The sequence below is a fragment of the Ceratotherium simum genome, chromosome 11 (genome assembly GCF_057802395.1).
Source record: "Ceratotherium simum simum isolate JZ-2026a chromosome 11, ASM5780239v1, whole genome shotgun sequence".
Lineage (NCBI taxonomy): Eukaryota > Metazoa > Chordata > Mammalia > Perissodactyla > Rhinocerotidae > Ceratotherium > Ceratotherium simum.
The window spans coordinates 45,040,592-45,067,703 of record NC_141910.1 but is presented as its reverse complement, the minus strand read 5'-3'; the positions used below and the strand labels follow the sequence as shown (position 1 = coordinate 45,067,703).

Below are 27,112 nucleotides of genomic sequence, written 5' to 3'. Positions count from 1 at the left end.
AAAAACAAATGCGAGACTGATGAAGAGCCATGAGACTACATAGATGATAAATCATTACATGGAAAACTACAGAGCCTAACTAGGAATAAAAAATACAAATTATCACAGTTTGAAATATTAACCACTGGTGAAGTTGGGTGAAGATTTTTTTTACTCTTCGTGGAACTTTCCTGTAAGTTTTTTTTTAAGTTTTAAAAAAGGCAGCACTGATGCATCACGTTAAATTAAAAATTAAATTAAAAAATGAAAACCTAACGTTCACAAGCAGATCAATTACCGATATATCTTTATATGGCTGGTGGTAATGCAAATTAGTTGAATTTTTTTTTTGCAGAAGGGGGCTGACAAAGCTACACACATATCCTATGATCTGGTAATTCTGCTTTTGGAAATACAATCCAAGAGAACGCCAGCCCCTTCCTCCACAACATGCGAAAAAAAGTAATGTGTAAAAGCTGTTCAGATACACTCTATTTTTGCTTCTACTTTCATCATTTGAATTATTTCCTTCTAATTTCCCTTTGAATCCATTTCTCTACATAGATAGAATCACGGTGCAAATTGTTATAGTTACTTTTGTCATGCCAATATTGTCTGTTATTACTATTTTTATACCATCATTTTCATAGGGTTTATTATAGATCTTCAAGTAAATTTCCCATAACTTACTTAATCATTGTATCAGGTCTTGTGGACTGGCTACTCAAAATACACATTTCCAATCCCCTTCTACCTTTTAACTTCACACTATCGGATCTGGAAAGCCAAATGCTTGCTTTCTTAGATTCTGTTGTGGCCAGACATGGCTATGTAACCAATGAGATAGATATGGATGCGTGCTGGGGATTGGGACAAGGTAATTCTGAGAAAGTTTATCATTCAGTGATAAAGGCGACTCACTCCAAAAAAACCCTCAAATAAACCTTTTTGCTGCTTTTCACTGTGGTCTTGATGTCTGTAACTATAACAATCTTATAATCATAAGTTAACAAGAAGGGAGACAATAAGCCAGCACACTGGGGGTGAAAGATGGCAGAAGAGAAGAACAGAAGAAGCCTAGTTTCTTTATCACTGAGCAACTGAACCAGCTTATGCCAGAGAAAAAGACTACCCACCACCAGACTTGTGAGAAAAATACAATCTTTATTTGTTATGTCACTGTTAACAGAGTTTACTTACAACCAAAAGCATTCCTAACTGATACTCATTTCACTATAGTTTGACATTTAGATTTTAATTTTTCACTATCACAAAATAAATTGCCAATGATGATCCTCATGCATATAGATTTTTAAGGCAATTTTTTGTTTATTTCTCTGGGATAGACTGGGACAAGTAGAATTATTAGGTCAAAGTATAACTGTTTCCTGATACTGACCAACTGACAATACCAACAACAATCTATGAGAGTAAAGCACCTCCTCTAGCATTGTGTGTTATCATTGATTTTTTAAAAATTCATAGATACAAAACGGTACTTCATTGCATTAATGTATATTTCTTTTAGGATAATTATTGACTATTTTGCCATATGTTGACTATTGTCCTATAACAAAATCGTCCAAATGCTCATAAAGAGGGCAGTTCAATAAGCTATATTTTGACTGCTTTTTAAAAAGTTCTTCTTCCTCATTCAAAATACCACAAAATTTTTAAAAATTCCGACTTTACATAAAGAAAAAACAACAGATCCACTTCTTTAGCCCCATCCCACTACACAGAGATAACCAATGTGAACAGTTTGCTGAATTCCCTTCAGAACTTTCCTGTATACAGAGATAGACAGAAAGATAAGCAAAAATAGCATCTGTTTTGGTTACATAATTACTAAAAGTAAGTAGAGGGACAACAATTATACATACATGAAAACATATAAAATTAACAAAAGCTAACTTTTGTTGAGCTCTTCTTATGTTATATTATTCTGAATAAGTGTTTTATTAACTCATTTCACTGTCACACAAAGACACAAAATAGCTAAAATAATTATGTACAAACCCATCATATTTAAAACATAAATGTGTACACTAACAGAGATTTGAAGAAAATATAGGGCCGGTCCCGTGGCTTAGCGGTTAAGTGCGTGCGCTCTGCTGCTGGCGGCCCAGGTTCAGATCCCAGGCACGCACCGACGCACTGCTTCTCCAGCCATGCTGAGGCCGTGTCCCACATACAGCAACTAGAAGGATGTGCAGCTATGACATACAACTATCTACTGGGGCTTTGGGGGAGGAAATAAATAAATAAATAATAAAATCTTAAAAAATATATATATAGATGCTAGAGCTAAATTTTTATGAAGATAGTTTGTCTTATATGTAAACAATAAACAAAGGCAAAAAGGATATAATGAAAAGAGCTTGTAAGGAAGGTGGGTAAGACTGAAATATAAGTTGACATTCTTATTAAGGTAGGCACCCCCTGTAGGCAGTAGGAAACACAAGGCTGGAGTCCTAGACTAGAAACATTTTTGGCAATCTTAGTTTTCATACACACACACAACTATAACATTTCTCAGGACAATGAAAGTAGCTACGGTGTGTGTGTATTCCTTTTATTAATGTGTAAGAGAATAACATCCAGAAAACATGCCTTTTTTGAGTTTTGGTGAGGAAGACCAGCCCTGAGCTAACATCCAATGCCAACCTTCCTCTTTTTTCTGAGGAAGATTGGCCCTGGGCTAATATCCATGCCCATCTTCCTCCACTTTATATGGGACACCGCTACAGCATGGCCTAACAAGTGGTGCATCGGTGCGCACCCAGGATCCAAATCCGCAAACTCCGGGCCGCAGCAGCGGAGCGCGCACACTTAACTGTTGCGCCACCGGGCCGGCCCCCAAAAATATGCCTTTTTAAAGTTAAATCCATTACATAAAACAATGTCTGTTATTTTAAGTAATGTTCCTAATATAAATACAAACCTCAATGACTTCATCTTAACCTACTTTACAAGTATTAGATTTATTTAGCTTTAATAAAACTATCATTCTGTTTCCTGTTAAAACAGTAACACTAATCTGAAAAATTACCAAAAATAAATTATAGAACAAAAAAAAGAAAACTAATCCTATTTGTGAATATAGATAGAAAATGATCTTAATAAATGAAGAGACAGACATTTCATGCTCTTACAAAGGATATGAACAGGCAATTTAGAGAAGAGGAAACTCAAAAGGCTAACAAACAGAAAAAGATGCTTAATTTCAGTGATAATCAGAAAAAGGCAAATTAATATAAATAGGAGATATAACTTTACACTTAGACTAGCAAGAAGTAGAATTCTAGATAATGCCAAGTGTTAACAGCAATACGTGATCATGCACTGCTAGTGGAAATGTAGACGAGGGAAATTCTGGAAAGCAATCAGCAACTTAAGTTTACATATACCCAATGAACCAGCAATTCCACTATCCATTACTATGTCAAAGAAATTCTAAAACAGTTACAAGTAATGGACTTAACGTACACAAAATATCACAGATGGATCTTTACAAAAGGTAAGAGAGAAAATGACAATTTGATTTTTATTAAAAAAATATATGTACAGGAAAAACAAGAATATTTTACAAAGATACATAAAGAAAAATGGAAGGAGAATATGAGAGGAATGGAGATAAAAATGGATGTGAATTAAACAAAAGAGGGACTACGTGTAGACCAATGACGATAATGTGCCATTATCTGAAATGTATGAGAACTCAACTCTGCACCTATAAGATTATCAAAAATAATGACTTAAGAATTCAGAAGCTGGGGCCAGCCCCGTGGTATAGCGGTTAAGTGCTCGCGCTCCGCTGCTGGTGGCCTGGGTTCGGATCCCAGGCACACACCAATGAACCGCTTGTCAGGCCATGCTGTGGCGGCGTCCCATATAAAACAGAGGAAGATGGGCACGGATGTTAGCCCAGAGCCAGTCTTCCTCAGCAAAAAGAGGAGGATTGGCACGGATGTTAGCTCAGGGCTGATCTTCCTCACAAAAAAAAAAAAAAAAAAAAAAGAATGCAGAAGCAAAAATCCTAAATAAAATACTAACAAATCAAATACAATAGTATATCAAAAGAAAAATAGGGCCGGCCCCGTGGCTTAGCAGTTAAGTGCACACGCTCCACTACTGGCGGCCCGGGTTCAGATCCCGGGCGCGCAATGACACACCACTTCTCCGGCCATGCTGAGGTCACGTCCCACATATAGCAACTAGAAGGATGTGCAACTATGACATACAACTATCTACTGGGGCTTTGGAGAAAAAAAGGAGGAGGATTGGCAATAGATGTTAGCTCAGAGCCAGTCTTCCTCAGCAAAAAAAAAGAGGACGATTAGCATGGATGTTAGCTCAGGGCTGATCTTCCTCACAAAAAAAAAAAGAAAAAGAAAAATATTCCACAACCAGATTTATTCCATTAGTTAATTAAACGAGAAAAAGCAACACATCTTAGCAGGCACAAAAATTAATTAACAAAATTCAGTATCTATTACTAACAACGCTTAGAAAACTAGGAAGAAAGAAATTTCCTTAACATGTTAAATAATAATTTTTAGAAACCAACAAATATCTCACTTAACAGTTACACAATTGCCATTTAAATTTTTTAAAAAGTTTTTTTAAAGAAACAAAAGACACCCTCTAGCACCACCATCATAATATACAGTTCTGAGGTTGACTGCCAATACTAGCAAAAAAAAAAAAGGTATCAATACTGGAAATGTTTACACTTGGTTTTTCTACCTAAAACATTCAAACATTAGAAAGAATAAAGTAGTTCTGCAAGATAACCAGAAGACTTTGCACACCAAAGCACAGCTTTCCCACATATTGGAAATAACCAGTTAGAAATGGAATGGAAAAAAATCCTACTCACACTAGTAGTAAAACCTATTAATTCTTAAGCTTATTCCTAGGTATTTTAGGTAAAGGATGTCTCCAATTAAGGAAAGAGAGAAATTTTAGTTGGAAAACTTTAAATGTAAAGATGCAATTATTGCCAAGGTAAACGCAAGTTCAATAAAAAACCCAACTGTGTTCATGTATATATACATAAAATTCTGAAAGGATACACACTGAACTTCTGGTAGAAATTATCTCTAAACAGTAGGTTTGTGAGAAGGACTAGAGAGAGGAAGGGGTACTTTCTACTTGCACTTTTCTGTACATCTTGTGTTTTATATATACACCTATTCTTATTTTAAATAAATCATTTCTTCTGACAAAGATTCTCTCCTTGACCAAACTTTAGTCAGACTCCTCTAAGCCCTCTCCTTGATTAGGCTGGATCCTTGAACTTTCATGTCCATCTTTACTCGACCCAATTTTATGTCATGTTTGTTGTTGTTGTTGTTGGGCTTGGTTTTTTTTGTTTTATTTTTTATTGATGTCATAATAGTTTATAACACCATGAAATTTTAGTTGTACATTATTGTTTGTCAGTCACCATATACATGCACCCCTTCACCCCTTGTGCCCAGCCCCCAACCCCCTTCCTCCTGGTAAACAGCAAACTGTTCTGTTTGTGTGTTACTTTATCTTCCACATGTGAGTGAAATCATACAGTGTTTATCTTTCTCTGTCTGGCTTATTTCGCTTAACATAATACCCTCAAGGTCCACCCACGTTGTTGCAAACGGGATGATTCTGTCTTTTTTTATGGCTGAGTAGTATTCCATTGTATATATATACACCACATCTTCTTTATCCAATCATCAGTCGAGGGACACGGGTTACTTCCGGGTCTTAGCTATAGTGAATAATGCTGCAATGAACATAGCGGTACATAAGCCTCTTTGGATTGCTGATTTCAGGTTCTTTGGATAAATACCCAGTAGTGGGATAGCGGGATCATAAGGTATTTCTATTTTTAATTTTCTGAGGAATCTCCATACTGTTTTCCATAAAGGCTGCACCAGTCTGCATTCCCACCAGCAGTGAATGAGGGTTTTCTCTTCTCCACAACTTCTCCAACATTTGTTACTTTTTGTCTTAGTGATTATAGCCACTCTAACAGGTGATATCTTGGTGTAGTTTTGATTTGCATTTTCCTGATGATTAGTGATGCTGAACATCTTTTCATGTGCCTACTGGTACATGGCCCAATTTTAGCAAGAATCCTCAGCCTTCAATACCTGATCAACCTCAACATCTGATGAAATTCCTCATCTCTCACCATCCCACAGGGAATATATGATCAACCCGACCTGCCATCAGCAAGAATCCTATCAAGTTGGTTCAGCCAGAATCCTTCCTTACCCCTGATGTTTCCTCTTAGTAATCTCCATCCATTGGCCCCCTACTCTCCTCCTAGGCTATAAATTTGCACTTTTCCTTGCTGTATTTGTATTAAGCCCAGTTCTCTATTGAGGTCTCTTTCCCCCTATTGCAATAGTTACTGATTAAAATCTGCTTTTACCACTTTAACCACGGTCCAGCTCTGGTTTTCTCTAACATTGCTTGCTAAATGTAAAATTTAGGCAGTTTCTAAAAATAAAATCTAAATTTAACTCTGAATTAAGAAAACTGTTTCTTTTTTATAGAAAAATTGGTGGTTTCTAGTCAGTGATTCATGCTCTAAATCTCTTCTCTAATTCACGTTATAGCAAACTTACAAAAACATTTTTTAAAAAATCAGGGGCCAGCCCGGTGGCGCAAGCGGTTAAGTGCCCGCGCTCCACTGTGGTGGCCCAGGGTTCGCCGGTTCAGATCCCAGGCTTGCACCAACACACTGCTTGGCAAGCCATGTTGTGGCAGCGTCCCATGTAAAGTGGAGGAAGATGGGCACGCATGTTAGCCCAGGGCCAATATTCCTCAGCAAAAAAAGAGGAGGATTGGCAGATGTTATCACAGGGCTGATCCTCACAAAAAAAAAAAAAAAAAAAAAAAAATCAATACAAGGGATGGCCTGTGGTGTAGTGGTTAAGTTTGGCGCGCTCCACTTTGGTGGCCCAGGTGCATAGGTTCAGATCCCAGGCTCAGACCTCCACCACTCATCAGCCATGCTGTGGCAGCAACCCACATACAAAATAGAGGCAGACAGGCACAGATGTTAGCTCAGGGCTAATCTTCCTCAAGCAAAAAAAGAGGAAGACTGGCAACAGATGTTAGCTCAGGGTGAATCTTCCTGAGCAAAAAAAAAAAAAAAAAAAAAAAATCAATATAACTAGCTTCCTTAACTAGGGAAGTCAAGTTTTAACTATCTGATTTTCAACTATCATAACACACTCATTTCCTGATTAAAAAAAAACTAACATAAAAAACTAGGTCAAAATGTCAAAGTAACCATTTTTATTCAACCAGTCTGAAAACAAAAGAGAACACAAAGTAGGGAAACTAGGAAAGACTTATTAGACACACACAAAAACTATTCGAGATAAATTAAGTCATTATGCTTTGAAGTATATTGAATCTTAAAGATCAACAAATTCCTGCTTTCATTTTGAAAAAAAAAGTCAGTGAACATAACCTTTCTTGATAACGCAGGACCATAACTATACACATCAATTACTAAACTGTATTGTACAAAAATTGAATGTTTTTTGATGTGGAAGTTGGGAGATTCCTACTCTTGGTTCTCTCACTAATCTGTGTGATCTTATTGAAGTTAATTAACTTTTCTGAGCCTAAGTTCCCTCAACTACGCAATGAAAGAGTTTAACATTCTGTGATTATATGGAACTAAAGATGACATGTGGAAAATAGAACTGAATGAGTAGTGATTCCAAGACAATGAGTTTTGTTTTGTTTTGTTTTTTAAGATTTCTACTTGTTCGCATTCTGCTTATTTGCATCTTTTTCATGGGAGACTAACGGTATATAGCTGAATTAACAAGGCAGTATTACTTTGACAAATTTTTTAAAAATTACTGAATCCAAGACAACAGCCACCTTCCAAAACATATACTCTTCCTCCAGAATAATTATCCTTTTCTCTATAATTATCAGTGTATTTTGGTCAGCAGCAAGGTGGGGTTTTTTTCCTGCATTATCAGTCAGGGGCTTCTTCTTGCAAATTTAAACTCAATTTTAACATCATCATTATTAACACCTACTGTGATAGGTGCTAGAAATCTTTTTTTTTTAAAATAAGGTACAAAGGAAGTTGCTAAAGCTCCAAGAGGACAGGACTGTCTATGCTATTGACTACTATATCCCCAATGCCAGGAAAAGTCACTTACTTGTAGCAGATGCCCAATAAATATTTGTTAAATTAATTGAAAAGATTTATAAAGGCAAGTAAACAGTGCCTAAGTGCCGAATGACAAAGCAAGTACTAAAGAAGGAACAATCACTAAAAACTAAGGATATCCAAAAACTCTTCATGTTGGGGGACGGCCTGGTGGCGCAAGCGGTTAAATGCGCGCGCTCCACTGCGGCAGCCCGGGGTTTGCCTGTTCGGATCTTGGGCTCGCACCGACGCACCGCTTGGCAAGCCACGCTGTGGCAGCGTCCCATATAAAGTGGAGGAAGATGGGCACGGATGTTAGCCCAGGGCCAGTCTTCCTCAGCAAAAAAGGAGGATTGGCAGATGTTAGCACGGGGCTGATCTTCCTCACAAAAAAAAACTTCATGTTGGAAATGGGACTTAAGCTAAATCTGAATAAAGAATATATAAATCTGAAGGAGTAAAACAAACTACAAGGTGGTGTAAGGACATTCCAAAATGACAAACCTTTTTAAGCAACGATGAAAAAAAAAAAAGTAGACATGGCTTATGTACAAAGCAAGATTACACTATTTTGGTTTAGAAAGAATACCCTAATAGGTAATTAACACTCTAATCATGGAGAGATTTGAAACCTACTATAGGCAAAAATAAAAAAAAGAAATGTCTGGAACAAATCAGTATTTTTAGAAGCTTGTGAGGCAGTATTCTGTAGAACACTGTGGTCAAGAGAGAGACCAGAGGTAAAAATTAGCAAGACCCCTACCATTCACCCACATATGAGGTGACAAGGGTTTGAATCAGGGTAACAATAGTATTAGGAATTAAATGATTAAAAATGGATTTAAAATATTACATAGAGTTTATAAAACTAGATTCATGGCTGGGCAAGTGAGGACAAGAGAGTGAAATATTGAACGAAAGCTGAATCTAGGTTTCTAGAAAGGATAAACTAAGGGCTGGGTATGGGGAGAAGGGCAACTTGGTTTGAGAGAAAAATTTTAGAAAGGCTAAATTTCAAGTGACAGTACATCATCCAGGTGAAGACATTAGCAAGAAATTAGATATGTGGAACTGTAACAGTGGAAAAGTATTAGGACTAGATAGAGATGTAATTTTATAAGGCATCTAAACAAAAGGAGTCAACTGGAGTGGGAGGATTTAAATCAAAGAGTGGCTACTGGAAAAAAAAAACACTGGTAAACAACTATCTGAATGGAGGATTAGAAGCAAGATCATAAGAGATGAGAAATGAGTAACCTGAGAAAGAGGACAAAGAAACTGAGAAAAAAGGAGGAGACTGGTAAAAACCTGAAGATACTAAACATGGTCCTCACAGAGAAATTAACAGTGAAATGAAAGAGAACAAGGGATAGGATGACAGTTCTAATGGATAAGAGAGCTGAGAAAGGAGTTTCTTTTGTTGTTACTATTGGTTTGGTTGGTCTTTAAACGGGGAAAACTAAAATGGCGCTGCCAAAGTGGATACCATGGCATAATGGACTTTGGTCTCTGTAAAATTAAGAATCACTGCTTGATTGAATTGGAACCATATCTGCCTGTTCTCCACTGTATCTCCAGTGCCTAGGAGAATACCAGGTATTCTAAGTGCCTAACATCCCAAACAAAAGCCCTGCAAGCAAAAGCATAGAATTTTTTTTCAAGCCATGACATATTTTCTGAGGCTTTAGTAATTCTGGTATTTCTATATTTTAGCCTTTCTGTGCTTATTCTCATTTACCTGGCTAGCTATAATGATCTCGAAAACTAAACTTTAACTTCTGATGCAAAGAAGCAGGCTTAGTGATTAGAAATAATTAGAATTTTCCATTCTAAATTCTGGATAACTGAGGCATTTCTATTTTATTATTTAAAGAAGTAGAGTTCAGGGGCCGGCCCCGTGGCTTAGCGGTTGGGTGCGTGCTCTCCGCTGCCGGCGGCCCGGGTTCGGATCCCGGGTGCGCACCGAGGCACCGCTCCTCCAGCCATGCTGAGGCCGCATCCCACATACAGCAACTAGAAGGATGTGCAGCTATGACAGACAACTATGTACTGGGGCTTTGGGGGAAAAATAAATAAATAAAATCTTTTAAAAAAAATAAAATAAAGAAGTAGAGTTCAGAAAAGTTTAAAATAATATATTGGTAATGCAAGTATAAACAAAATCAGAAAAGTAGAATGCAAAGTAATAATAACTAGATATTTTATTTAAAATAAGATTTATCTTCAAAGAAAAAATATTCATTTTGTTATCTATTTAGAAGGAATAAGAACTGTGTATAAAATTTGAAGGTGTGGGCTTTAGAAAAAAAAATGTTACATGACCCTGCTGATTGTAAAGACTTCAGGACATGATGCCAAAGACATTTCCTGGCAGTCAGTGTTTAACACACAAAGGGAAAAGAAAACAAACCTACACTCACAACTTCCCAAACCCAAGCACCATTTGCTGCAGCTAACATCAAGCTGCAATCATGAAGCCAGTGGCATCCCTAAAATGAGCTCTGTCACAATGACTTGGCAGGGCCCAGGCAATGCTCTACACAACAGAACGCAGATACTACTTGCTCTAAAACGCTCTCTCCAGTGCAAGTCATAAGGCAGAACCAGCTAGCAGCAAGTGGGACAGATACATGGCTCCTCTATATACCAACGTATATTGTACACTCACTAAATATATGATGACGTTCACACTGTAAATATGAAAGATGTTGTGACACAGGACCTGCCCTTATGGACACAGTTTAGCTGGGAGACAGGATACACATAGACAGACAGTATATCTAGTACATATTCAGTAAAAATGTAGCCTAATATATGATTCATTCATTTAAGAACCATCTATTAAGCAGCTACTATGTGCCAGTCATCGCTAGACCTTAGGGAAATAAAAACACCTTTAAGTGACTCAGAATCTAGTGAGAAAACACACATACAAAGTATGAGATATAGGTGATATAATGGAGAATACAGAATTTCTCATCACTAATCTTCTCTTATTCGATCCTATGGATTAACCAGTATTCTCTAGTCCCTTTGTAAAACAGTGCCCAAGCCCAGGGCATAGTGAATATTCACAGCTAGAGTATGCTCTTCTTTATAGTTCACCCATACACTTCGGTTGCCACAGCAGAGTTGTATAAGCTCACCAAGAGGCAGCTGGGTTTCCTCCCAAACCTATTTATGTCCATCATTTCTGCATGTTACTTTGATTAGATAACTCAATTAAATATTACATAAACCAATAAAATATGGGTCTGCGGGGCTGGCCCTGTGGCTTGGCAGTTGAGGGCACGTGCTCCACTACTGGCAGCCCGGGGTTCGAATCCTGGGCGCGCACTGTCGCACCGCTTCTCCGGCCATGCTGAGTCCAAGTCCCACATACAGCCACTAGAAGGATGTGCAACTATGACATACAACTATCTACTGGGGGCTTTGGGAGAAAATAAATAAATAAATAAACCTTTGTTATAAAAAAATAAATAAAAATAATAAAAAATAAAATATGGGTCTGAAAAGAAAGACTAAGTTGAATGCTTTGGAAAGACAATATAATAAAAGAGACATACTAAAAATACTGCTGTCAAATTAGATGTCGGTGAAACAACTGTAAAAGACAGGGGAAAAAGTCATAAAAATCTAGAATTTTGCACTCAGTATGCTTTACTCAAAGAAAACCAAAACCAGAAATCATAAACAATGCATTATAATTGTACCTTATTCAAGAAAGACAACAGAGAACTCCAATCAGCATTCTAAAAAAAAAAAGTGAAGGTTGGGTAGGCTTGGTCTTCACACTGGCAAATGACTATGCATTCACATATTTTTAACTTAAATTATTTAAGTATCATTTTAACCATCTTTGCAGAATAAGTGCCCAACCACCAGAATGGATGGTGTTGGATAACAATGCTTCTGTCTTATACATACAAGCTGTTAGGGGTACATGAAGCTTCACTGTGTCTGGAGGTCAGAGAGGCTCCTCAAAGAAAGTAAACTGAATCTTGGAAGACGATTAGAAATTTACCAGATAGACAGGGAGACGAAAACATCCCAGCCCTGTATACTGCCCCAGGAGCATGAGAGAACAAGAAAAATATCAAAATATTTCCTTCTATTTACCGTGTCAAGGCCCAGCACTCAAACTCTTCTTATGGCAAATTATTTAATCCCCCTCCTCATCTATGAATTAGGGAATAATTATTAATACCTACTACATATAGTTTTGCAAAGATTAAAACAGACTATATATGTAAAGTGCTCTTCACTGTATCTGGCACATGGTAAGTGCTCAACAAATGAAACTATGATTATTTGTGGAGGGTAAAGAAGGAAAAAAAGAAAGAAAATAACAGATATAGTCTGGGTTCAAGTACTGGGACCACCGTACCATCTTCCCCAACTCTACTCTTTCAAGTTCAGTAAGTGTGCTGACCCAGATCCCCAGGCTCCTCCTTGCTCCCTTGTAGCTTTACGTGAATCCACATTCCTCAGAGCAGGTTTTGGTTGTGCCTATTATTTAGGCTCCTTTGCTCATTGCTTAACCTTTTCATTTAGGAAGTATAAACAAAAAAATTAAGAGCAAGTCACAGGCTGGGCTGTAATTTTCCATCAGGTGAAATTGGTATCACCGGTGTGGAATTTGACATCGTATTTATTTCTCCTAACTAGATATGCTGGTATTGGATCCAATTTCAGTCACATGTAAATGAGCGCTAATGGAACCTGTGTGTACAGTAATGAAACACTCCCCCTGGCCCTTTCCTTGGATCTCTGTAGTGCAGTTATGCCAAGAACCTATTCGCCACACCCAAAATACCTATTCCACCCAACCTTATTCAATATTTCCCAAAGCTCACCCTAATTTCAGAGCTTCTACTCCCTTATTTTTCTCCTCATCTTATCTCCCCCCAAAAAAATACCTACTCATTTTTCCTTGTGCCATACTGCTTCTAGCCAACTCTACAATAAATTTTCCTTCTTATATATCAGTATCCTCTAATACTCCACCATCTTGTTCGGATAAGGTACTTTTATAATAAAGGTTAAACAGCATTAAGTCTGCCAAAGAAAGTGATTTTACTTTTACAAATACCTTACTGCATGAGAACAAATACATCACTGACGTATTATTCTGTTCAAATACAGCATATTTAAAACAGGCTAAGAATGACCTAATAACCAAAGCACTACAGAAAATTTGATATATGATCAATAAACACAAACTATATTAAAAAATATATACAGAACTTAATTAGGCTACCCTCAGAGCAAGTTGAAAAAGATTCAAATTTGTAGATTTTTTTTAAAAGAAATAAACATTTACTTCAGTATTCCCCACACAAAAATAAAATTATTAAAAGAAACTACAGTGATACATTGTTAAACACTTTTAAGGAAGACAAATTATTAAAGACTTTCCTTAGCCCCTTACAACGTAATTGTTTCACTAAGTTATTCTACTTGAAGAAAAATTTGAAAAAAGTGGTAAGAATTTAAATTATGACAGCCATTCAAAGCATAGTTAATCATCTAAATATTATAATTCAATTGGCTACTTAAGATCAGAAGCAGCTACCCAGGGTGAGGGACCAATAAAAGGAGATGACGTGGTATGGAGAACAATGCTCTGGCCAGGGTACCAGGACTCCTGGGTTCTAAACTAAATCTACCCCAACTCACAGAGTGATCTAAGACAAATCACTTCATCTCTCCAGCCCTAAGCGATAAAATACAAGTTGAGGCTACTTAAGTTCTAAGGTCCCTCAGGAGGTAAAACATTCTTAGTCTAATGAAAAGGATAGAAAATAGAGAGTAGGGATATTGGAGGAAGGGGGGGCGGGGTGTGTGTGTGTGTCTATCCCTGTCAATCCTAGAATTCTACAATCACAGGTGCTAAAATGAAGACTATAGATAATACATCCTTTAGGAATTAAGAACAGGTTAATGTGTGCAGTTTCTCCCTCCTGTTGGCCTCTGCTTCCCTACTCCTCTGTTCCCCTCTCTGTCTCTTCTTGTCTTCTGCCCACTTCCTCAACTTCTCTCTCTTGTCTCAGGTTTTTCTCCCAATCTCCAAGTTTTCCTCTATTACTATCTCCAGTCCTCAATGCTTACAAGCTATTACCACCCAATCCTGCCATCTCTGGCCTGCCCTCTACTTCCAATACTATCAGTTTATTGTCCTTAAACCAACACTAACGGGGCAAAGAGAATGTAAGTAGCTACTATGGCAAATGGATCACTTAAGCTAATTCTTGGCTTCTAAAATTTGATTTAAATAAATAATACAATCAAACGCATTCTGTCCATAGAAATCTCAACCAACAAGAGCAAATCACTTATTGGACACCTATTATGGGTCACATACTTTATCTTTTTAAAATCTTACAACTACTCAGCTTGGCAAGCATATTATCATCCACAATTTACAAATAAAAATGAGGCCCAGAAAATTATAAATTGCAAGTGATGTAACTAAGGCCCACACTTTCCACTGCCAAATTATTATGAGCAATAGACTCTTTTGTCAAATTGACCACCAAAGCAAGAAACTCCCAAGTCCCAAGGGCAAGTTTATTTCTAATGGCCCAGAACTGAAACCTGGATGCCACTAATAACATTCATAAGTAAAATAGTATAACTGACATCAAGCATATAGTAGGCTGACAAAGGGAAATCAGTCCAGATTATCTGGACTTTCTAAACATCTTTCAAAGACTGATTAGTAAAGGAGTTTGTTTGTTTTAAACTCTGCTTAAATTAGCAAGATTTTGGAGAAAAGTTGTAGTCTCCCCTGACCATTGGAATTCAAACAAAAGTAAATTTAGATAGTAAATAAAGTTTAGGGCTAAATAAGTACATCTCTTGATAAAGTAGTGTTATGAGTGATATTTCTCCCCAGATAATTACTAGGGCCATTCCTATTTGTCAGTTTTTGAAAGTAAGATAAGAGAATTCAGTTTCTAGTAATAGTGCCCTGAAATAACTCACCTACTGAAACAGCTAAAAATTCTGGATAAAATATTTTTACACTCATCTTAAAAAGCAAAGTTGATAAGAAGTAAGGAATTATTTGTCCAAAATTGAAGGGAATGGGTCAGCCCTGTGGCTTAGCGGTTAGGTGCGCGCGCTCCACTGCTGGCAGCCCGGGTTCGGATCCCGGGCGCGCACCAATGCACCACTTCTCCGGCCATGCTGAGGCTGCGTCCCACATGCAGCAAATAGAAGGATGTGCAGCTATGACATAAAGCTATCTACAGGGGCTTTGGGGGAAAAAATAAATAAATAAAATTATAAAAAAAAACAAAACAACAAAATTGAAGGGAAAATGGGAACTCAGTGAGGTAAGGGAACAAAAGTCTAATAGGTGATACGCCCCCATTTAGCTAAAACCCTAAAAGGTTTATACCTTCAAGGCAAAGGTGAAGCGACGTGCATTCACAACCAAAATTTGCATCAGCTGAGTGGTCCAAAACCTCAAGCAATGAATTTGTTTTAAAGTGGTTCTGGACTGGTAATGCCTCCAAAAACCTACCAGAAGCAAATGAAAAACTTTCTGATCTAAGAAGTTAACTAAGAACCTAAGAAGATACTTCTATTTGAGTCCTCAGAGTAGTCTTAACACTTTTTCAAGGACAGTAAGCAGCACACAAAGATAACTATGCATACAAATAAACAAGTCATCATGAGCAAGGACGAGCGAAAACGAGAGCCCACAAAAAGGGACCTCCAACATCTCACATATAGGAGGAACAGAGACATCAACTATAAAATAACTACAGGTTTTCCCCGCTAGCGGAAAGTTCGATTTACACCACTTCACTTTTACACAAGATGTACTTAAGCACCTGTTTTCACTAACCGAAACAAATCCGAAGAGGATTTTTGCTTAGATGAAAGGTGAAAACAGCATTCAGCATTTGTTTTGCAGCGAAGGCTTATGGAGGTAGTGTCCACTCCAAGCAGCGAGAGTGGCACCGCCAAGCTCCTTCCCCAGGAACTACACTCAGCATCTCAACACGAAGCCGCCATAGCTTTGAACTGTGTCTGTGAACATCTGTGCTTTACCTTGATTTATTTTGGTAGGTTATTTTTTGGGTCTAGGAATGCTCAAAAATCTTTCCTATATAAATTAATGGTCTTGCTTCTTTATTTTACACCATTTCACCTTACAAAAGGTTTCATAGGAACGCCCTGCTTTCAGATAGCGGGGGAAACCTGTACACTTACAAAGTTTAAAGAATAAAAGAATCCCTGAAAATATCTGCAGGTTTCAGGAAACTATTAAGAAGAGATCCAGCAGATTTTAAAAGGAACCAAACTGAACTTCAACAATAATCAAAATAAAAAACTCACTGGATGGCTTTAAAAGATTAGCTTCAAGTGAAGAGAAAATTAATGGACTGGAAGATAAATCAGAATCATCCAGAATAAATTATCCAAAATAAAGCAGGTAGAGATAAAATGACGGAAAATACAGAGCAGATAAAGAAGGCCTAAGATACATGTAATCAGAGACCCAAAAGGAAAAGAAAAGAGAATAAGATAGAGGAAAAATCTAAAGAGATAATGACTGAGAATTTTACAGAACTAATGAGATGTCAATCTACAGATTCAAGGAGCCTAACAAAGTCACAAATAAAATTTTAAAAAATCTATATCCTGACATATCATAATGAAACTTCAGAACACCAAAGTCAAGAGAAAATCTTAAACATCGTCAATACAATAAGCTAAGAAAACCAGAAGAACACAGTAAAATCTCCGTATCTGTTGTTTTAAATTTAAAAAAATAATGATAAGCAAGGATTAGTGTGACTCTGATTATCTCAGGTTGTGGGGCCTGCCCAGTGGCATAGTGGTTAAGTTCACAGGTTCAGATCCATGGTGCAGACCTATGCACCCCTTATCAAGCCATGCTCTGGCAGGCGTCCTACATATAAAATAGAGGAAGATGGGCACAGATGTTAGCTCAGGGCCAATCTTCCTCAGCAAAAGAGAAGAGGACTGGCAACAGATGTTAGCTCAGGGCTAATCTTCCTCAAAAAAAAGAAAAAAAGAAGAAGGTTGTAAGGATCAAGCAAGATAATGTACTTGAAAGGGCTTTAAAAAAAACTGTAAAGGTATCTGGAGACTTAAGTGACAGAGCTTATACAAAACCTATTTCATTCTTGGTCATTTAACCTCTCTCTGGGCCTCACTTTACCTGCAAAAGAAGGTTGTAGCTGATTATTTCCAAAGTTCATTCCAGCTCAAAGATTATTCATCATTATATCTCTTAGTCAGTGGGAGGTGATTCAAATTATAATATTCTACTGGCTAAAAATAAAATGTTAGCTATCATCAGAAATAATAATAGAAACAGAACAAAAATTATATCCCAAATGCTACAAAAAGCCATCCATACATGGAATACTAACACATGCGTCACTAAACTATACATGTAAAAACAGAAAAGAACAACTAAAGCAGTGGTTCTCAATCCCTGCTGCATATTAGGACTACTAGAGAGCTCAAAAAAAATACTAACGCTAAGGGCCCTATTTCCTAAGATTCTGATTTAGCTGGTCTGAGGTAGAGCCCAGGGAATGAATATTTTTAAAAGTTCCCCCAGATATCCTAAGATTGCAGCTAAAGTTGAGAAACACTGAACTAAAGTAATAAATAGTAGGATAGGCTTTAAAAGAGTAAAACTTCCATAATCTTACCAAATATAATTAAAGATTATAAAATTATCAAGGATATGAATAGAATGAAAAATGAACCTGTTCACAAAAACATATCATACCACGATGGGGTTCACCTGCACCAAGTTTAAAGCAAATGGTTTAAAGAGCCAAATAAAACCAAAGATTAGTTTTATACAGTGGTTAGAACATGTATATAGTTTGTTACCCAAAAAGTCACGCAATGGGGCCGGCCCGGTGGCGCAAGCGGTTAAGTGCGCGCGCTCCGCTGCGGCGGCCCGGGGTTCGCTGGTTCGGATCCCGGGCGCACACCAACGCACTGCTTGGCAAGCCATGCTGTGGCGGCGTCCCATATAAAGTGGAGGAAGATGGGCACAGATGTTAGCCCAGGGCCGTCTTCCTCAGGAAAAAAAAAAGAGGAGGATTGGCGAATGTTAGCACAGGGCTGATCTCCTCACAAAAAGTCACGCAAGGTTAAGATAAACACATTCAGAAATGTTTATACTTTTCTGAGATACAAATTCCAAAATAACAGACACATAATGGGTTATTAAGGAAAGCAAGTACCTTTGAAGTATATAATCAATGTTTTGAGGCTGACACTGAAGGCAATAATTCACTCCTATTAAACGTCCCTTAGTGCCACCATAAGACCCAGAATATTAGAGACTGCATGGTCACAGAATGGCACTTACATGCTCTAGCCTTAGAAGGGTTCATGACTGAAGATTATGCTTTTCTCTGGGGACAAGGAGATAAACGAAGAGTACAAATTTAACATCACTCACTTGGTACCGTTTATTTATTTAGCGCTTACTTTGTGTTACGTACCAGGCCTCTGCTAGGTACTTGAAAATGCCTCATTTCTCACAAAGTAGTTTAATACCCTCACCTTACACATGAGGAAATCAAGGTTCTGAGAGGTCAGAATTACGGCAAACGTATTTTTGGCATAAAATAAAATACTAGTAAGTCTTAGAGCAAAGATTTAAATCCAGGTCTATGCCATGTTGCCTTTCACTGTAATTGTAAATAATAGTTATAATAACAACAAAAAATACACCAACATTTAAGTGCTTACTGTGTCCATTAAAAGCTCAGTTAGGGGCCGGCCTGGTGGTGCAGGGGTTAAGTTCATGCGTTCCACTACGGCAGTCCAGGGCTCGCTGGTTCAGATCCTGGAGGTGGACCTACTCACCGCTCATGAAGCCATGCTGTGGCGGCACCCCACACAGAAGAGCTACAACTCTACAACTGTGATACACAACTATGTACCGGGGCTTTGAGAAGAAAAAAGAGGAAGACTGGCAACAGATGTTAGCGCAAGGCCAGTCTTCCTCAAAAAAAAAAGGATTCAAAAAACATAAAAGCTTAGGGGGCCGGCCCCATGGCTTAGCGGTTAAGTGCGCGTGCTCCGCTGCTGGCGGCCCGGGTTCGGATCCCGGGCGCGCACCAATGCACTGCTTCTCTGGCCATGCTGAGGCCGCATCCCACATACAGCAACTAGAAGGATGTGCAGCTATGACATACAACTATATACTGGGGCTTTGGTGGAAAAATAAATAAATAAAATTAAAAAAAAAAAAACATAAAAAGCTCAGTTAATCTGCTCAACAATCATATGAAGCTGCTCAGTCAAAATAATTTTGTACACTTGCTCCCCCTTTTTCTCAAACCTCACATCCTATCAGCACATTTTGCTGGTTCTACCTTCAAAAATGTGTTCAGAATCCATTATACTTTGAAGGTGTATCAAAACACACATTCACTTATCTTGTCACTACCACCTAGTTCATCTCCAGCCTGGATTATTAAGACAGCATCCCAACTAGACCCCCTCATTCTTCTACCCTCATCTTCCCTCCAGGTCTATTCTGAGTCCTTACAAAGGATTCCTTTGACAGATGGGATCACTCCTTTGCTCAAAACATTTCAACAGTTGCCCATCTTGCTGAGGTAAAATCTAAAGTCCTTACAAAGGGCAAGACCCAGTACCTCTGACATTTCTTCCATTCTCCTCTACCCCAACAACACAAGCCTCATTATTTCTCAAACATTCCCAAGCACGCTCCATTCCCCCTACTGTTCCCTCCGCCTAGAACACTTTTTCCTCAGATTTCACCTTTTCAGGTCTGCTCAAATGGCACCTTATCGGTTAAACCTTTCTTTCCCACTCCACTCTCTCAAGCACTCCAAATCTCACTTACCCCACTTTATCACAGCACTTATTACCCTCTCACATTTTATGTATGTATTTATTTATTACTGTCTATCTTCCTCCACAATTTAACCTTCACGAAGGTAGGATTTGCTTTAATCATTGTTGTTTCTCCAGTACCTAGAACAGGACCTAGCATGACGTAGCTGTTTGAAAAACATTGTTGAATGAAAATATGAATCAATAATACCAAAATCTAGATTCATAAACACTCTAGTATACAGCCTCCACACCATATGCCCTGAGCTACTCAATCATATCACCTTTTTCACACAATTCTGGCATTTTCAGGTAAATAGTGGAGCCTCCTCTACTACACACACACACCCACACACACACACGCATATCAAAATCTAGGGACAATAATTTTTATTTTTTATTTACATGCTTCCTTTCCCATAAGTCAGTAATTTTCAACTACTAAGCCCCAGGTTCTTATTACCTCATAAAGTTCTTTCTTCCTGCTATTCTCCTCATTCACTGCTAGCTCTTTTATAGTATGCTGTTCTAAGAAAATTTAAACCCCTCAATGATGAACACTCTGACTTCCACATTCTGCTCGTTCTATCACCACAACTTGACTGGACGTTTCCTTGAGGTCATCTAACCCAACGTTTCACATACACAAAATTCTCTCAAATGTTGTGATTAGTAATCCGCTTCCAATTCCTTTCACAAATATAAAGCTCAGTAATAATCTTGACCATTCGTCTCCCATGAACTACCTATTCTCATCTGAATGGTGGTGGTGAGGGGGGAGAGAGATTACCAAAAGTAAAAAGAGAGTCTTCTATTAACTAAGATGGGCAAGAAGGAAAAAATGACAAATAAGTTTTCGGCACAATGTGGCCAGGTCCTTATTCCCAAGATCTGAAGGAGGGATGAAGTGGTGAAGGCAGGCCAGGTAGATGAGAGCTTGGATTTCCTTTCACAACTCTGCCCTGGCAACTTGAAAGAGCAGGACTGACAGGTTCCTGAAGAGACAAATTAGAGTTAATCTCAAAAATATTTTTGTTGACTTTGGTGTTAATGACTTGAGAAGAGATTTAAAAATTAAAAGGAAGACACCAACTAATCCAAATTTCATCATCATCCATTCAACTCTTACTTCTTATCGTTTTCAAGAAAAATCCCAATGGCAAAAGAAAAATGAAGGGATATGTTAAAATTTAAGGATGTTGCTGTAAAGAAATGATTTAAAAAATATATTTTCAATTATGCTACTAAGGGAATCAAAGACTACAGATTCGTGGAAACTCTCCCCCCCAATAATACATAATATAATACTTGTTCTGTTTGGAAAATATGACACATTTTTTAAGTTTCTCTGCGACAATTTAATTTGAGCACAAACCAAAAGATTGTAAAAATGTAGTGCCCTTAATATCATGAGCACCAATCGGAAACCTACCTGAAGTTTAACATTTGCCATAAGTAACCGAAAAAGTAGTGTGTGTGCGCGCGCGTGTGCGTGCATATATGCACACAAACGCCCCATAACATTTCTGTCAACAATGAACCACATATACGATGGGGGTCCCATAAGATTAGTACCATACAGCCTAGATGTGTAGTAGGCTATACCACCTAGGTTTGTGTAAGTGCAGACTATGACGTTCACACAAAGACTGAATCACCTAATGGTGCATTTCTCAGCACGTGTCCCTATCGTTAAGCAACATGTGACTGTGTTGCTTAACAAACTGAATAAAAAACTGAAGAGTGATTAGTTACAGGTAAATTGAAAAGTTTAAACATGGTGGGGTGGGGAGGGGTGAGACGGGCTGGAAATTCCCAAACTTCCACAAGTAGGAAGGTAAGAACTGTTTTCTTGTTTGTTTTTGACCAAATTAGTGTGACAGCTTACATCCCCTAAACTGGAAAAGAAATTAAAACTTAAGCAGCTACATACAAAAATCATTCTCTGCAACTGTACAACGTTCAAGTTAAAGCCTGCCTTTAAGGCTTCCTTGAAATCTGGAAATCCACAAGCTCTTTTATGGAATGCATTGCTAAAAAGGTGAATTACCAATAAATTTAAATGAAGCATTTAAGTCTGCTGGTTACTACACAGACATGGTCAGATTCATTACGAGAAAAATTACAAAGATCAATAGACTAAATACTAAAGGAACATAATAGTAGGGATGAAAAAGCTGCCAAAAAATATAAACATACAACTAACTGTAGAATAAAGAACCAGAAGGAATCTTAGAAACGATGGGTCACTCACCGGGCTTCATTCAACCCCTCCCAGAGGTCTTCCCTAACCACCTCATCTAAAATATCTCCCCCTATCACCCTCTATTTCTGTACCCTGATTTATTTTTCTCACAGCAGTTGCCACTATGGGTCAGTATATTACATAGGTGCATTCGCTGACTAAAACATAAACTCCATGAGGGCAGAGGCTTTGTCGGCTTTGTTAATCCCAGTGCCTAGAAGCACACAGCTAGCACTCAATAAATGTGCTCAATAAATAAATGATGAAACTGAAGTTCAGAGAGGTTAAAGGACTTCCTCAAGGTCACAGAGCTAGCAGCAAGCACAGCCAGCACCCTGCCTGCTTGCTCTTTCCACAGCCCCTTCCACTACACCAAAGCAGCCTGTTCCAGCACATGATTCTATTTAACAGATTTCTCCTTTCCTTTTTTTTTTTTAAAGTGCCCAAGAAAATACATGTTACCAAAAAAAGGGATACACTGGCTAGCATTTTAACTTCAAGTGTTTCACCAACCAAAACTTTACTCAGATTTCATAAGCATACAGGATTAGCCAGTAAAACAGAAAAGCACAGCCACTCATAGTCCTTTAAGTTCCCTGTGAAATTGGCGTCTGCCTTGGAAGTTTTAAGAACAGCCACTGAAACCTACTTACCAATTCAGAACGGCCTGTAAAGTGTCAGCCTCACTTTCATTCTTCTAAGAGCCCACAATAGCTCCTCCCTGGATATACTTTATCTTGCAGATTATGCAAGGAAATGTAACCAACTTTAAAGCCCTGTTTAGTGCCTTTTAAAGTACAAGTCAATCTCACAAAACACAACGTAGAATTAACACTTGAGAAGTTTTAGATTCTGAGAACAGGAAACCATCACCTGACTGTGATCATCTAAGCTCTTCATTCAAAATCCACGAATCTGACATACCTAAAAGAAACGCGGAGGGGGTGAGGGAGAGGGAAGAGAAGAAATATTTGCATATGTAAAAGGAGAGCTGATAGTCCTAGTAACACTTTCACCCAACATCAGCTTCTTGCCTAAAGTCAAGGCCTCACGAACACAACTTCTGTTGTCTTCTTTGATCACCTTCCTTTCAGACAGAGGAGCCAACTGCCAATACCTTTTGCGGGGAACGTCTCTAGACCTAGCATGAGCCTCACTAGGGCAGTGTATGATCTGCTCGGCATCTCTCAAAACTACTGTCAGTCCAATTAGTAAACTGAAAGGGAAGACCTAAAACGTGCGATGGCAAGAGCTGAAATGAGACTGAGTTAAGAGTGGGAAGGTGTAGACGAAAAGGAGCAGGGAGAGTAAACAACGCATCAGGGGCGGGAGTGGGAACCCGGGTCAAGGAAGTGGGGTCAGCGAAAGCCAAAGGTGAAGGGGGGAAGGGGACGAGGTTCTGGTGGGATAGGCGGGAGCAAACCGGGAGAGAACCAGCGAGGGCTGAGGGGGGAGGGGAAGGGTCCGGGGCGGGGCGGAAGGGAGCGAAGAGGCGGGATGAAGAGGGCCTGGCCGGGAGGGTCTTTACCTGCAGCTCCGCCCGCTCCACCTCCCACTGGGCTCTCTCCACCTCGAAGCGGGCCCACTCGTGCTGCAGGAAGTGCAGGATCCCTGGCAGGCTGTACTGGGCTCGGGCCGCCCCCGCCGCAGCCGCCCCGTCGCCCGCAGCGGCAGCCTCCGCCAGAGGCCCGAGACCCTTGGCACCGCCGGCGCCCGGGTGGTTGTTGCTGAAGAAGACGCCGGGACCCGCCTGCTCGTCCATGGCGGCCGCAGAGACCCGGGGAGCTGCCCAGGCAGCCAGCAGCAGAGGCAACGGCGGCGGCCAGCAGCGCCTCCTCCTCCCTCCGCCGCTCCCCGCCCACACCCCAGTCAGCAGGGAGCAGCCTGGGCGCGGGGGCCGGCTGAGCCCGGGACGGGCCGGGAAATGGGTCAACTGCGGCGCGCGAGCGGCCCGGGGCTTGCTGGGAAATGTAGTCCCGGGGCGTGGGGCGGGCGTCCGCGGCGGAGGCGGCCTGTGGGGATGCGTACGGCTCGGGCGCGGCCGCGGCCCCGCCCCTGCCGGCGACGGCGGAGGGCGGCCCCGCGGGCAGCGCGGGTTTCCTCGCGGTCGGGCTGGGCGCGGGGGGGCGGTGCTCCAGTCTCCCTCGCACGCGGAAGTCATCGGGCGGCGCTCCCTGCCGCACACTCACACATACGGAAGTTATCACGCCAAAATACCGGCCCGAGCTGCACATCTTTTAGGGTTTCCTGGTAGTTCTGTTAAGAAACAAGCTCAAAGCGAGCTTCTCCGGTCCGGCCCCTGCACTGGGGTCTCCAGCCGATCTCAGCCCTCCCTCTCCGGCTCCGACTTCGGTGTTTCTCTGATCCAAGACATTCCCCAGTTCTGCCAACCTGAGTATCGCTATCGCTCCTGCCTTTTTTTTTCACTCGGGGGTTCAAACCTGTTGCCTGATCAGTTTTCACTGATAAAGAACTCTGATGACCTCTCTCCTAGACTGGCAGCGTTCAGCTTCTTCCAAATTCTGGTTTGTTCACACCTCATCTGAAACTGCTCCGCTCAAGTCGCTTTCCCTTTGCAGTTAATCTTGCAGTAAATCCTGTAAATTTTCAGATACCCAAGGCTCTGTTATTTCAGTCTCCTTTTTCCGTGCAGTTTTTACTCAATTCGATTAAACAAATATTTGATTGTCGGTTATATCTGTCGCTGGGGATATAAAGATAAAGGACACAGTTCCTGTCATCAAAGGGAGATTGGCAAGCATATAATCAATTCTCACAGTGCCTTAAAGCTACACTACCTAAAAGAACAAAGTCCCCTTTCTGCTCCCTAGAACTGTCATCCAGGCGCTTCTCCCTTTTCACTTGTCCCGTTCCCAGTTTCTTCCACGGTTCACCTGCAAACTGGCAACAATATTAGCCTACAAAGGCACACCAAAGTCCTTTTAAGCGTTTCTCGGTAAATGTTATCCGTCTCCGAAATCCCTGAAATTACGTCATTATAACTTCAGACTACGATAATGAAAGGAAGGTGCCTGAAAAAATTTAACAAATGAAAATGATTTTAAGTACTTAATTTATCACCCGAATCAGTTTTTTGTAATTCTTTTGTTTTGTGGGGTATCAGACCTGATGGTTATGAAAAAAATTAAAGATACAGTCTGGTGAGTGATATGTAAAGGAAGCACATCCTGTCCCTGTGCTCTACCCTCCTCTCTTCCCATGGCTACATGTGGAAAGGACAGGAAACACGTTGTACCTGCTCTGGTTGCAAATAAAGATGGCAGGCTCTCTTCTCCCAGTTACTGAATGTTTCTGCTTTATGAGTTCATTCTTTATTATAATAAAAGGTTGATCCAGGCCTGGCCAAATTCCCCATGTCATAAATTGTTTTGGCTGTAACTGTCCTTTGAGATACTGCCCAATCCTGTCATTCTACAGCTCAAGAAACTAAAGTCCAAAGAAGTTGAAACTTGTCCACAATGAGGCTTTGAGGAGTGGCACAGCCAAGATTAGAAACCAGAATTCCTGACTGCCAGTTCATTGATCTTTCTGTTAACACATTGCCTCCTCTCTTACTTAGACCTACCTAGTAACAAGGGGACAATAATGAACAAGGGCATGTTTTTTCATCTGAGGGATTTAAGTAATCTCACAAGTTTTGAATGTTAAGAGCTATTTTTTTCTCTAATAGATAGAAGACAGGTCTGAAAAGTCCTTTAAATCAATTCATAACAGACTATAAAACAATTAAATTTATAGATAACTTGGACTATCACACATACAACTGTGCTTTAGTGCATAGTTTGACTTTATTACTCAATATCTTTTTGCTTTTCAAGGACTTGTTTATACACAAAACAGTATTTATGATCTATAATGTCATGACACCTTCACTCAATATACCAAAATATTAAGAATGATTATATTAAGGTGGAATTCTGAAGAAATTTACTTTTCTCTTTTTCTAAAAATTTCCATATGTGGTACTAATTCTTTTGTAATTTAACAAAAAAACATTACTTTTGAAAGAAGACTTTCCCTTGGAGTTCTTTTGCCCTAAATTTCTTTAAGAGAACGAGGACCATGAATCCCATCATTTCCTCCTATACTGAATCAGCTTCTGAAACTGTTAGTTTTTGAGTAGTGAGCTTACCGGTGATTTTTTTTTCCCCTTTGTGCTTGTCTATCTTTTTCATTTTCTGTATTCAGCATGAATTACTTTTTTTTAAGTAAACACTTTATCACATGTAACATATATACAGAAAAGCTCACAAGTGGTAAATGAACAACTCAATGAACTTTCACAAACTGAACCCTTCCACATCACCACCACCCAGATCATGAAACAGAACATTGCAGGCATCCCAGAAGCCCCCGCTTGATGTGCATTCTCAGTCACTACAGCAAAAATGTTTTTGAATTTGAAAAAAAAACAATAACTAGAAAGGATATGGCAATTAGTGAAACCTAAATTTTATTCCTCACACTACAATTTTTCAAGTCTGGAAATCTTGGACAAATGGTTTAACTTTTTCAGCCACAACTCTCTCATTTTTAACATGAGAATAACATTTACCTTATAAAGTTACTGTGAAGATTAAATGAGAGAAGAAATGTAAATCCCCTAACATAGTGCCTGATATATAGTATAAAGTGAATAATGATAGCTGTTATTGTGCTAGAGTTCACAAGACTAACTGAAATAACACTTGTAAAAATCATGAATGCTAGGGGCTCAAAAACTGTTCTTTTTCCTTTCTCATCCCCTATTCAGAACTTTAATCCAGCAGAGTTAAAATAATCTTTAAAAAAAAATTAATGCCTACACCTAT

At 39.2% G+C, this 27,112-nt stretch overlaps 1 protein-coding gene across 3 annotated transcripts in view; it reads right to left on the bottom strand.

Annotated features, from left to right (window-relative positions):
- The window catches only part of STRN (striatin), a 95,400-nt gene extending 71,234 nt beyond the window's left edge, over window positions 1–24,166 (bottom strand). Inside the window, exon 1 of one of the 3 annotated variants that reach the window (XM_087436899.1) lies at window positions 23,809–24,166. In XM_087436899.1, the coding sequence (XP_087293025.1) occupies window positions 23,809–24,042 (234 nt within the window). In that variant the 5' untranslated portion in view covers window positions 24,043–24,166. Of the gene's footprint in view, window positions 1–22,933; window positions 23,692–23,808 lie in introns of those variants that run through there. The other 2 variants (XM_004418143.3, XM_087436900.1) reach the window with 2 other exon arrangements.
- Between the last annotated feature and the right edge of the window lie 2,946 nt (window positions 24,167–27,112).